The 13,673-nt window shown below is 47.3% G+C and overlaps 1 protein-coding gene across 3 annotated transcripts in view; it reads right to left on the bottom strand.

Moving 5' to 3' along the window:
• FGF14 (fibroblast growth factor 14) overlaps window positions 1-12,081 on the bottom strand; it is a 386,777-nt gene extending 374,696 nt beyond the window's left edge. The window contains exon 1 of one of the 3 annotated variants that reach the window (XM_032100142.1): window positions 11,389-12,081. In XM_032100142.1, coding sequence (XP_031956033.1) covers window positions 11,389-11,596 — 208 coding nt within the window. In that variant the 5' untranslated portion in view covers window positions 11,597-12,081. The remainder of the gene's footprint in view (window positions 1-11,388) is intronic. The other 2 variants (XM_032100140.1, XM_032100145.1) reach the window with 2 other exon arrangements.
• Between the last annotated feature and the right edge of the window lie 1,592 nt (window positions 12,082-13,673).

The following is a 13,673-nucleotide window of genomic DNA, read 5'->3' on the forward strand; positions in this document are numbered from 1 at the left end:
TTCCTCTCACCAGAAGTTGCTGTGGCAACTACACAGGCTGTTTCAGTTTAGATTGAGGGCCACCCTCACTAGCCAACTCCTGTGCCATCATCCCTCCTGCAGGTGAGCTGCAGGTGCTACCCCAGGCAGCTGCAGCACATGCAGGGCTCCACACACCCATGCAGGTCCAAAGCATGGAGGATTGCCAGACAGGCTGCTCACAGGGTAACCACATGACAGCAGGCAGGCAGGAGGCCCTGGACACTCAGCCTAAGATCACCCTGGAGGCCACTTTTTCAGACCTATCCAGGGGAGTGTGGGAGCACCTTCATTTATAATAGCAAAGCAATGTTTACAAGGATATCTCACTTTTAGCAAGATAGCTAGAAATGGAATAAATTGAGAGAAGCTAGACTCTCAAATATAGCTCTCTTATATGTCCTTGGAAAGAAACACTTCTAGAAATAGACATTTTCAATGAAAATGTCCTTAAATTTCAGATCTATTTGCTCCTCAATTGATAAATAGCTTCAACAATTTCTAAATTCTGCTTGCCTCTAGGACTCTCTATCACTAACCTATCTAAATGACTACAGACTCCTTTAATCCCTCTATTATTTACTTTATAATTTCTTTTGTCATTCTGGTTTTTCATCTCCCTCTGAGAATAAGTGGGAGAGAGAGCATCCCACATTATTCATGTATCATCCACGTAGCCCCTGATAAAAACTCACCTAATGTACTAACATCACATTCTGACTTACTTTTGTTCCAACTTCAGCAAGTTCCACCCCCAAATTCTTAACCTACATATATGACTACAAGGGCTTAGCATCTATCTTCTCCTCATCTTCTGTCTTAAATCCATTAGCAGGTGTTCTTTTTGGCAGCCAACCGAGACCATAGTTACTCCAAACAGCCACTGAAGTCCAAGGAAAAGGAACTTCGAAAACATAACAAACCCTTGTTTTGCTGTTTCTCCTGATACTTTTTGAAAAGATTTTAACCCAGACTGCACAATGTACAGCTCACTTCTGCTTTGTTTATAAGGTCCTAAACTTCTGCCTCCTCTTTCATACAGAAGGCAGCTGGCACAACTGGAATAAAATCATTCTCATCCAGCATCCAAGAGAAACTTAGTAGCATGAAACTTAATAACCCTACAGTTAAACTGCTGTGATATTCACCTTCATATACCTATGTTCAATTTTTTTTTCTCATTGTGCTTAAACACTTTTCTTTTTTTTTCTTTTTTTTTTTTTTTAATGAGACCACCGTATTTATGTAGCTATCTTGAGGAACCCCTTAGAGAGTGTTTTCATCAATGGTGTGCAGCAATGGTCAAAATCAACATCCATGATGGTGAAATGCTAAGAAAGCCAATGTCTTCAAAGACATACTTTCACAGAAAACTTTCAGTCAGAAGAGACTATCTTCTGTGGCACACAAATCACGGGATTCCTCTCCACTTCATGTCAGTAGTGCTTCAGATACATCATTTCATGTAAACTACAAAGACGAATCTAAATGAGGAAAGACACTAGAACAGAAAATCACAATTACTCTATTCCCACTACTTTGGTGCAAATTTCTCCTACCATGTAACCTGATTTATTTTACCCAGATATGTATTACACAGGAAACTACAACAGCCTAAATTTTTTTCTCTTATATTTTCACTATTCCACAAACATTATCAGCGTTCGAAGTCCAGTTTGAAAATAAAATAAGATCACCTTCAAACAATGTGGTTCTTCCATACAAACACTACATAATGTTTTATCTTCTGTAAAATAATCCCATACTGCTTTCAGATACCCTGTTCTACGGAAGAGTCCATGCTACAAGTTTCAAAGGTAAGAGGATTCATCTCTGCCATGTTTCAAAACTTTGTGCATATAGCCAGAGCTCAACACTTCAGAAAACACGGTTTAGTAACACGTAGTCACTGGCTCTGCTACTCATGTCCCTGGTCAGCAGAAACCCTAGAGCATGCTGCACTGAAGAGGCATGTTACAATCTTCTCCTACAATAATGTCCCTGAACTAGTCGATCAAAAGTGAGCTCGAAGGCGAACAAGGGGAATCAAAAGCAAGCAAGATCCAAACCACAGGTTTACTCTGTCTGTGCCCTGCTGAGGTTATGGACATAAGGGGCATGCCTTGCATCCACACAGCTTTTGCAGTTCTCTGGGATCTCTTCTGCAGGGTGCCATGGCCAAAAGCTTCAAGAAGATACATAGCACCTAAGTGAACAGACAAAGCCAGGACCTGGAACCAACTCCCTACCAACTCAAATCAGAAATGCCCAGCACTATTATCCAGAAAACTTCCCTGGAAGCTGAGGAGTCCTGTTTTAACAGCAGAATCTCACACAATCATTTTATCCTCAAGCAAGTGCTATCCTCAAATGATCCTCAAATCAAAAGGATAACATTTGTTTAGGTCTTCTAAATCCTCTTGCTGATTTTACTGTCTTTTCCTAATCAATCACAATTGCTTTACAGCCTCTGCATTTCTTTATTCTGCTATTGTTCTGCTACTGTAAATTAGCAGAAAGTGGGAAAACAATAATGTATACAGCTCGTGCCCAATAAAATAAAGGCTAGTCCATCTGCCTACACTCCGTCCATCCTAAATACCTATTATATCATTAATAAATAAGCCTGTGCAGTGGTTATGCTCATGGTCACTAGCTAATTATTCAAAGTAGTGGAGAGGACTTAAAAATATCTGAAAGAAATACAGTTAGGGGCTAATTTTCCTCAAAGACCCTATCCAAAGTAAAAACGTGAGATGCTCGCAAAAGAAGAAGGTAAAAAAAAACTGAAAGAGACATGAGAGGCTATAATGGAGATGACAGAGTCTGGGATGGATCAAGGTCGTATTCATAGAGACAATAAATGTCTGAGTAAAGCCAGGAGACTAGTAAATGTTGGTTATGAAACTCTGTGTAACCAGACTTTTTAAGGCAGAAAGTCTCCTTCACATGGGGACAAACATAAAAAAAAGATTTAAAACAGCAAGGGACTAGGAAGAACTCTCGCAGGGGTGCAAAGCTTTACAAATTTCAATCCACTTGTTAACGCTATTTTAAAATATGGATTTTAGTGAAAGAGTCCAAGCCACAAAATTGCACCTGGGCTATAGACATCCTAAAGGTAGTTCACAGCTGAGATCTTGCATTGATCTCCTAGTGGGATAATCCACCTACATCATATTTAGGTTCAATTTCTCAGGAACTACTAGCTGTCTGGGTTTGACTTGCAATTTCCAGTTCCAAGAAAATCAGAACGGTAAAGTGGCTTTTTGTGTCATTAGCACTACAAATTAATGGGGACTACTATTACTTTAATCCTTATTAAGATATTCCTGATCAGTAATTCTATAAGATAATACTGTATTAGTGATTTAACAGGGGTTTTTTAAGCATTTCCCTGTGCTATAATTTTTCCACTTTTTTTTTTTCATTTATTTTCCACTATGTTTTGCACTGGTCGTTCCTCTTCATCTCATTCAATGTCAATAAATGCACCTATACAGCAATGAGTGTAGATATGTGTAGAAACTACTGAGCAATGATAATGCTCCACAGTACATTTCTTTAATGAGAATCATGAACTGAGAACTGTTTCATCTGGATGTTTTGTTTGATTGTAGCAGGACATGCTTAGAAATACGTTTACTGAAAGAGTAACAAGTCTGGCAAACTTGCCTTCTTTAAATTAACATTTTCGTCTCAAACTTCATTAAAGGGCAATGAAATTCCTGTATGTTTCCTTTGCTAGCATTAGTGAGAAGCAAGAGATTTATATGTAAACAGAAGTCTTTGCTTTTATATGCAAGCTCTCTCTCCAATTCAAACCATTCAACAACAGTACAAAATTCTAGTTTTCAGTCACACTAGAGCTTAATTCTTTAAAAGCTTCTTCAAGGGAGTAGTATTCCACTTCTTCCCTCATGAGAAAGGACATTGTGAAAACATGCCCCTTTCAGGAGATACTTCCTTATCCCATAGCCCTAGAAAATCCATAGAAATTAACTTCTTCTAGCTGGACGAAAGCAGCTCATGCAAAGGGGATATGTCAGCTGCTGCCTCATTTTTTTCCTCCAAAGTCAAAGATAGCCTATACTGTCAGCAAACGCAAGTTATACCACACAGGAGCCAAGATGACAGAAATGTCCAGGATTTCAAGACAGTTCAAGGAAGGAAAAGTCACCATGAAAGAAGTGCTTTTCACCTGAAAAGCTCTCCATAAACAGTAATCACAAACAAGGAGCAGGAATAGCAGTGTTAGCCTCTGATTTTCAGCAGAAGAACCAAGGAGTACCCACAGAAAGTGCAAACTCCTCCACATCCTTTCCACACAGCACGTGGTTATGTGGAGCTTGCTGCCATGCAAAGCTTTTTGATGCCCAAAATAGAAATGCTGTTTGATAACTAAAGTTGTGTAGCTCTTTCAGAAGCTACTACACACAGTGACCTGAATACAAGCTCTGACTTCAGACAGTCCAGTGACAGCTGAAAACTGAGAGGACAAATTAGCGGAAGGATCAAACCCAAAGATTTGCTCATATCTTGCATTTTTTCTCACACCAACTGATACCCAGAGATGGAGACAGGACATGCTCAACAGCTGAGGCACAAGTCCTGCACATTCTGTATCTTCACCATGTTCTTATCCTTTCAGATGTCAAAGCCATAAACAAAAAAAACACGGATGACACGATAAATTTTTAGTGAAAAGCAAAGTCTATTCCTCTCTCAGCTCAGTAAAATACAGGTCTTTCGGGAATCTCCTCAGAACATCGTTTTTCATAGAGGATTACAGTTTATTTGTATCACTGTCCTCGAGCAAAAACCAAAAAATTCCAGTGGAATTAAAATGTTTAACCTTGGTTTCATTCTACTGTCTGACAGGATCAGGTACATTTTAGTGCCACAAAAAGATTAAGCCAGGTAATTTCCAAGAGAGTGTCTACTCCGTGCAAGCACTAAACTCGTTCAGTGCCAGTCCTCATGCTGTTTCCAGTTGAAAGTCAAATAAGCAGGTGTCAGAGCAAAAAGACAAAATACAGACATAAAATTAGACTATCAATTTCTGTCAGCAACTGTGTGCTACCTATTGTCATTTAACCCACAAAACCATTCAATATTAACTCAAAAACTATTAAAATTTTGATTATGTTCACCACAGTATGGTACCTAAACTAATGCATTGAATTTTACTGCAGAAGATGTTATTAATCTGGCTTGTGCAGATATTACTACAGATATTATTATTCTGACTTCTCAGTGCTGTTTCATCAGCAACTGTTTACTTTCCTTGCTACTATTTATGAGTGCTTCTAACAGCATATGCTACAAATACACCAAATCTGCATTCCATGTATCCATTAAATGCCTTTCAGTTAATGATTTTTGAGGTCTTGCCCTTAAAAAGTTCTTCAGAGTCAGTGTGCTCCTGTTTTGGACAACAACTTTGTTAGTTATTCACATGCTATATCTCTTTGCTGCAGAGTATATTGAAAAGAATACATCGCTTATATTTTGCTTGCTGTGTGTTCAGTCCACCACGGTGCTAAACGCCGGCAGTTCCCTTTGCAATTATTATTTTCAGTACTTCTGAGTGGATCCACTGTAAGGATCCACTTCAAGAACACAATAAATATTTTTTTTAATAGCTGGTCTGAAGGTGAATATACTCTTTTGAACACTTTATTGTATGATCTCAAATAAAAAGATATCCTTCCCTGCTTCATTTGCTGTGACAATAGAAGGACCACCTGTGCAAGAAGGGGTCTCTTTCTGAACTAAACTTGGGTGCAGTCCTACAAAGTTTATTTCCAGGTAAACTGTTCTTCTGCTATAAACACATATACACTCCTTCGGTACAGTGGCAAGTAGCTCTTGGATACATTAATTGTACATCAAGCCTCGTGATACACCTCAGCAATTTTTTTTCACAACGGAGATTCTAAAATTTTATGATCATTCAATGTTTTGTTACTCAGTAAACTGTTCAGGAAACTAGCAATTTATCTCTGAAAAGCTATCATTCACTGAAATGCAAAAAACAAACAAAAGGGCCAACAGCACACTTGTGCAGTGCTCAGACATTGCCTGAAATTTCTAACAAGCAGGAAGGGAAGGCATAGGTAAGTAATAGTGCGTCCAAAATCACAAAAGCCATCTAAACCAGAACTAGGTATAGAAACAAATCACTGCTCCCAAAGCAACAAGATCATCCTTGACTGAATGAAACATGCTCCAGCAGGACTCACTGTTTACAGGCACATTTGGCAAACACCTGTAAATATTCAGAGTTTAATTTGCACACAACCATTTCATTTACCATCTGCAATCCAGATTCAGAGCATTTTATCCTACATGTTGATTGTTCCTATGAAAACCTCAGTAGTGAGCCCACCAGCAACAAAATCCCCCCCCAGAGTCAATGTAACAGCCTGATTCCCATTTCTCTAGATTTATGAAGTCCTCTTGAAAAACTGGTTTCCAGTTTCAAGCAACTCTCTCATGTCCAGATTATATTTTTATAGGCATTTCCTAGACAGACAATCTTTACAAAGGGACAAATTCTGAATGTCTAAATCATTCCTTTTTAAAATTTGAAGTCAATAGGAATTTTAGCTTAAAATTAATATACTTAGCATAATCCGAGATGGTTAAGTAGAATAAACATGAAGCTCAAATGAAAAATGCATACACATAAATATTTTAACCTGTGATATCTGTAAATACATTTTTTATATTTTCCTTAAGCCTAAATCATCCTTTTTATGTTTGAATTCATTTATAAATGGCCTGTCATTAGCAGACATTGAACTAGGTGCAAACATTTTATTACAGTAGCAAGATGCATGAGCAGGCATAAATTTCACCCCTTAATAAGTAGAGTATGCAATTTAATTTGATCAAGAATAATTAAATTTGTATAAATTCAGGAAATGTATTCCACAGAGGACAAAACTTCAATAGGTGAAATACATGTAAATAGGCAGTTTTACATTTGAGCAAGAGAAACAGACCATGGCTTAATTTCCATTATAGAAATTAAGCAGTCAGAGCTGCTTTTCAGACCTACATGAGAGAAACTTCAAGGACCTGATCCCACAGCTCTTACTGTCTTTGCCTTTTGGTGGGAGGTTTGTTTTCTATGAGTAAGAAAAGCAGTGGGGAGGCCAAACTTTATCAGAATTCAGATAAAGACACATACATACTCTATATTTTATGGGCAGGACACAAGCTTCCATTTCAAACAGATCCTCGCATGGCTGTGCTTAGAAGCTTTTTCAAAATTGTTAGCAACCATGAAATACCAGCCAAACTATTTTATGGAGAAGGAAATTAACATGGGACTATGCAAAGATTCCAATTCAGCTGCAGCCTGGATTTCAGACGTATTGCTTTTTAAATAGCTTTTGCATTTGAAGTTGATGTGAGATTGATACTAATTTCCTAAACTAAATCCTCCATCAGTAATATATTTACAGTAATGCCAATTGCCATCTACTCTCCTGTCAACATTCCTGACTGTGTTGCAGAGATGCTTCTCCTTGGAAATGAATGGAGAGGAAACCTGATCCATCCTCTGTCTGTTGGGTTGCCACCAGGAGTGAAATGTGATAGCAATTCTCGCCATGGGGGCATCTAGTACTCCAGCCAACACGCCTCCCATGCACACCCAAACACTGGTCATTTGGAAAAAAAAAATCTATTCACTTGCTGGACTTGCTTCAAAAAGAAACCAGAGATAATCTCCTTGCCCCCTTCTCCTCAGGCTCCAAACTCTCCCCATGACTTTGCCATTCCCCAGCTGAAGATACCCAGTTTGGAGCCTGGAGATGGTGGTGGGAAAGCCATGAGGACAGTATCTTACTATAACAAGCCCTGATTCAGGGCTTATGGTTTGGAGAACTTTTTAACTATTTGTGAGAAAAAGTCCCTTTGGTCTTGCACTTTCTGAAGTCCTCTCTATGTGTATGACAAGCAGGAAGGGCAGAGTTAGATAGAAATAATTGCAAAAGCAAGTGAGTCCCAGGGAACCTGACACATGGCAAACGTTTTCATGAGGGACAGGATGCTGCAGATATGTGGGGCTTCATTAGTTTTGGTACCATTAAACTCAGGAACACTCAAAAAAATCAGCCACACCTATTGATTCCCAAAGTTTTTCTCCTTATGAAGAAATATAAAGAGGTAAATAATTGGAGCAATCAAACGCGGCTCCTCTATTGAGGATAACAAATTTTAAACCAAGGGGTTTCAGCCAACCATAAACCAAAGCCTCCTGATGCAACCCTGACAGAGACTTACACACAGCCCTTCGGACTCCCCATCCCTCCCTGCGCTCTTGCCCCAGTCTCTGGAGCTCCGACCGGTGCCGGTTACCGGTGCAGGCGGGGCGAGGCGCCCGGGGAGGGCGGGGGAGCCCGGGAGAGGGTCCGCACATGGAAGGGGGGCTGCAGCCAGCGGTGCGGAGGAAACGCAAAGCAGAGAACATTTGGAAAGGAGCCACCCAGGCCCGTTTCTGGAAATAGACCAACTCTCGAAAGGGACAAAAAAAGTGCAGCAGGCCGAAAATAGCTAAATAAACTGCAATTACAGCCAGCGTTTGCTGCCTAACCTGCTGGATTTTCCGCACGGTTGGATCAGCGGCAGCTGCTCGCTCATTTGATGCCTTTTGAGACTAAAAAGCCCAGCGGCTCCCGAAAAGTTTGGCGGGCCAAGGGGGCCGGAGGCGGTAGCGGCACCCCGTGCCGCAGCGGGGATGGGGGTCTCCGGGCTGCCGCAGACGGGGAGCCCCACGGCCCGGGGGCACCAGGCGAGGCCGCGCATCGCGGCACCGGCTCCTTGCGCTCCCGCGGGACACCCCAGCCTGAATGGAGATGATCTGCCGTCAGAGCAACGGCGCCTGTGACCGAGCTACCAGCTAATCCGGCCAAGCAGATTATTAGCCTCCTCAGACACATAGCCGCAGCTCGGCGCTCCCGGAACGGGGTGCCAGGACGGGGCGTGCAGCTCGGCTGCGCTCAGCGTCCCGGCTGCTCTGACGGGATCAAGTCGGAGCGGAGCAGATCAGCGCAGGGTGTGCGGGCGGGGAGTGAGACCGCGGACCGGGCCGGAGGGGTGGCCCCCACCAGGGCCCCACTCCGCGCCCCCAGCCCGCTCCCCTCCCCCTGCCCACCTCGCTTGCTTAAACGTGCTCCCCCCACTCCTTCAGAAGAGGGGGTCAGCCCTCCTCGGGCCAGTCCAGCCCTTCGCAGGCAGAGTGGCTGCGGGGCATAGTGCCGCTCCGGCCACCCAAATCCTCTCGTCCCGTGCAGAGGGAGTAAGTAAGTGCGGTAAAGTCCCCGGGGAGGTGGAAAGCTGTGCTGCGGTTGCCTGGTGCTCCGAGGGACACAACTCGGCTTCAGGGGCCGATGTCTTGACAGCCGGCCCTCCGCAAGGAAATCTTTCTTTAGGAGAGGACGAGGGTGTGTGTCTGTGGAGGGGTATACACCTCACCCCCCGGTATGCAAACTGAAAGGTCTAGAAACCACCAGCCCCCTCTTCTCCCCCCCCCCCCCCCCCCAAATCCCTTCCTCAGGAGCATCGCCTCTTGCCCAGAGCACCACGGCTCTGGAGCCGGCCCCCCGGGGGCTGCGGAGCCACGGCAGCGGGCAGGGCAAGCAGGGCCACGCCGCCGCTCCGCTCTCTCCCCGCGGTCACGGCCCCCGCGAGCGCAGCCCGGGCAGGCGGAGAGGGGCGTCCCCAGGGGCTGCGAGAGGGTGGCCCATCCCCCCCGGGGGGGGGGGGGGGCACACGGCTGGGAAGTGACCCCCGGCTGGCTGCAGTACTGAGGGACGAGTGAAGCGAAGGACACTTTGCGGGAGGCTGAGCGCAGCCTCCGGCGGGGCATTTCAGCCTCTTTGGTATGCTAAGTGTCTGCTTTTCACTGCTGCGGCAGCGGCGGGGGGGAAAGGGGCGAGACGAGCTGGCAAACGGAAGCCGGGGGCGGGGAAGGGTAAATCCGCCGAGGTGCCCACCTCGACTCTGCACCGGACCTGGGCTGGGCAAAGCAGCAGCCGGCACACCGGCTGCCTTTAAGGAGAGGGGTGCGGGCTGCCAGCGCTGCTGCTTGTTGATGTTGGGGTGTCAGAGAGGCAACGAGAGCCTATGATCTACTACACTGCAGTGCCAGCGTCAGGAGCCTCCTGCTCGGGAGCTGCCACTGCAGGGCAGCCGGCACACACACACCAGCGCGCACACACGGCATCCCTCCCCTCACAGCCTGGGCTCCGGCGGCTCTCGCCTCCCCAGGCACGCAAGTGCTGGCAGACAACCTGCCGGCCGGGGTGAGCGAGCCAGGCTGCGCGGGGGACCAGAGGCCGGCGGGGAGAGCCGGTATTTCCCCTGAAAAGCTCCCGGCTCCCCCGCCCGCCGAGCATCCCTTCTCGCCCACCTTGCTCGCCAAGCCGCGGGCTTGGCCTCACGGACGCCCCGAGCAAGAGGGATGCAACAGCAGCAGCGTGACCCCCAGGGACCAGGCGGCCCAGAGCACCTGCATTTGCATTTCTTATGTAATGTACTGCAAGTTTCCCCCTCGGAGCCGGGCTGAACCGAAGCGCATGATTCCGGCTGCCAGGCAGACATAGAGACGGACGCAGAGACACCGGCGTGTGGCACAGAGGGGTCATCCCGGCAGCGAGAGGCGGAGGAGCGGCGCAGCCAACCCGGCGGTGCTGCTGCTGTCACTCGGCATAGCTGGCTGAGTTACCGTCTGGGCGCAAGCCCCAAGAAAGTGTCTACCCCCTTTCCTCAGCACCCTCCACCCTCCCGGCCTAGAGTGCCGGGGGTGAGTGACAACGGGAAGCCCCCAGGCCGGGGGAGGGGGGTGTCTGCCTTTAGAAAGCCGAGCGAGGCGGTGGGTGGGTGTGTGTGCGTGTGGGGTGACATACTGCAAGCTATTCAGAAAGTGCTGTGCAGGACCCGAGCCCCGGCACACTCACCCACCGCAGGCAGGGCCGGCTAACACCAGCACAGGAGACCCAGTCTCCTCTTCCCAAAACTGACTGGGGGTCTCCACGAGGGGCTTGCATCGGGGTCGGAAGGGGGGAGCTCCACCAGCTTCCCCTCAAGAAGGGTAGTGATATAAAAGTTTCCTCCTTGGAAATAGCTGGGCTAGGATGGCCTTTGATATTATTTTTTTTACCCCTTTTCGGTGGTGACAGGGGCTGAAGCTAATACAAACCGTTCCTTGCTTATTCATACACGTATGCACATGCATGTCCGTGCTGGCCTCGATATATCCCCCCTTCTCCCCTCAGCAGGATTGCAGATCTACCTCGGCGAGCAACAGACAGGGTAGCATTAAAGAAAAACAACGCATTGCAATGGATTGCTTACCAGTTGGGTTCTTGTTTTTCTTAAGACTCTTGCCACAAAGACACTGCAGCATATGCGATCCTTTGCTGAAAATGTTCCAAAGAAACCACATTGATTTGGGCGAAAAGCAATCCAGCAGCTTATACACCCTGAGAAAGAAGAGATCCTTGTGGTTGCATAATAATAAATTGAGATCAGTTCTCCTGAAGAGGGGCACCAGTTTTATCATAGAAAAAACGATTATATTCCGATCTTCTCCCAGTTTTTTTTCCTCACGTGGTATATTTCTTTGAGACTTTTCAACGGATGCTTTTTTTTCAGCCAGGCTGAACGGTTGTTCCCTCTAGAGCAACACTGGATTATAACCAAAAGCGTGGAGAGCAAATATAAGAAATCCCTTTTTTCAGCGTGAAGCCAAACGAAAAGTAAGGTAGTGAAATCCCAGCCGAGGCCAAAACCTCATCGGAGACACCGGCAAAACGCGGAAGAAAGATCCCCAGAGAGAAAACCATAGCCTGGTACTTGACTGCTAGGAGGATGGGTGGATCTGCAGAACAAAAGCCACGGCAGGATCCATCCTACTGAACGACTGCCATTGTGCAGCCCCGCGGCGGGAGAGCGCACCGCCAGCACCCGACGAAGCCCGGCTGAGGCGCAGAGACCGCTGCCGGCCGCGGGCGCGGACCCCGCCCGCAGCCCCCGCCGATGCCCCGCAGCCCCCGCCGCCGCCCCGCGCCGCCGCCCGCCCTCGCCCGCGCGGGCCGCTCGCCTCCGGCCCCGGCTGCCGCTGCGCCCGCTCCGCCGCGCAGGAGGCAGCACCCCCGCCCCGCGCCGCCCGCCGCAGCCTCGGCGCCCAGTCGCCGGCGGGCGCCGGGGGAGGAGGAGCCGCCGAGCCCCGCCGGCCCCGATCGCCGTCACGTAGCCACGTGCGGCCCGGCCCGGCCCGGCCCGGCCCGGCACCGCCCGCGGGCAGGACGGGCGGGCTGCCCCGGGGCTGGCCGCCCAGCGTGCACCCCTGTCCCCCTCACCCGAAGTGCCCTGGCCCCTGAAGTCTGTCCCTCCCCCAAGTGTGGCTCTTGCCCATCTCGGCCATGACCGAATGACCAACGCAGTCCCGAACTAAGTCAGCCCGCGAGGGGTGTTTCTTTCTGCAACCTGCTGGCATCAGACCTAGAGAGTGTTCTGGTGAGGTATGGGGGTTGGCCCGGCAGAGGCAAGCACCGTATGTCTCACGGTGTGGTGATGCCATGAACGGTGCAGTCCTGGGCTGGGACTGGGGTTCCCAGGTACCACAAATTCCCAGAGAGGGAGTGCTAACACAGCCCCACGAAGCACCTGCTGCACAGCCGAGTGGACAACACTGCCATGGGCAGACGGACCGGCTCCTGAGCAGGGCCAGTCAATGCTCTCCATAGACCCACCCAGGAAGAGCTGCCCTTTCACCAGTCCTCCCTGGCCTCTGCCGGAGGGCTGCACCAGCCGAGCCCAGACCGTTTGCAGCCACGCGTGGCAGTGGTAGCGCTGGAAGAGCTGGAAGCTGATGCCTGTGTTCTCCCTCTCCCCTTTAGAAGCTCTGTGGGCTGTTTGGATACTGGAAGATGTTGGAAGATAGGACAGAGAGCATGAACAAATGAGGGGAAATACTATGAGTAGTAAAAAGGGGCTGCTGAGAAGAGAGTGGAAGGAGAAAACAGAAGGACAGTGAACAGCTCTCTTCTCCTCTCCTCTCCTCTTCTCTCCTCTCATTGCAAAGTAATCTATATCCACCTTTATGATCATCTTTACCTCTTTGAGCAAAGGTTTGCTCTTTGACCATTCACTTTTTCCAGTATCAGAGTACAAACTGGAAGTACCCAGACACTGTTTTCATCTATGGAATCTCTAATAATATTCACATTCCTTTAGACATGGTCAGATGTTGGTGTTTTCTCCTGAGCCCATGGAAGATGGCATTGCTCAAGGAAGGGTAAGACTAAAATATGAAAAATGCAGAGGTTTGTGTGTGTGCTTTTTCTGCCTTGACAGGATCTGTTGCTTACCAACACTGGGAAATGCTTACAGTAAACGTTTGGTCAGCACACCAAAAAAAAACCCACCAGGAAACAGAAATTTTCCAATAGTTTTAATTTCAGTAAGATTCTGGATTTATACGTATAGATGAGCTGCTTGGTGACTAGATCCTCATCTACATGATGTTTAAGCATCATTACCCTGTTTTACAAGGATGAAGAATTACACACAGGAATGCAGTGCTATATAGTGAGAAGTAGCCCACGAGGTTTGCAGAACTTTGGAGAGTTCCTACC

Source organism: Corvus moneduloides, chromosome 2, assembly GCF_009650955.1.
Source record: "Corvus moneduloides isolate bCorMon1 chromosome 2, bCorMon1.pri, whole genome shotgun sequence".
In the NCBI taxonomy this organism is placed as follows: domain Eukaryota; kingdom Metazoa; phylum Chordata; class Aves; order Passeriformes; family Corvidae; genus Corvus; species Corvus moneduloides.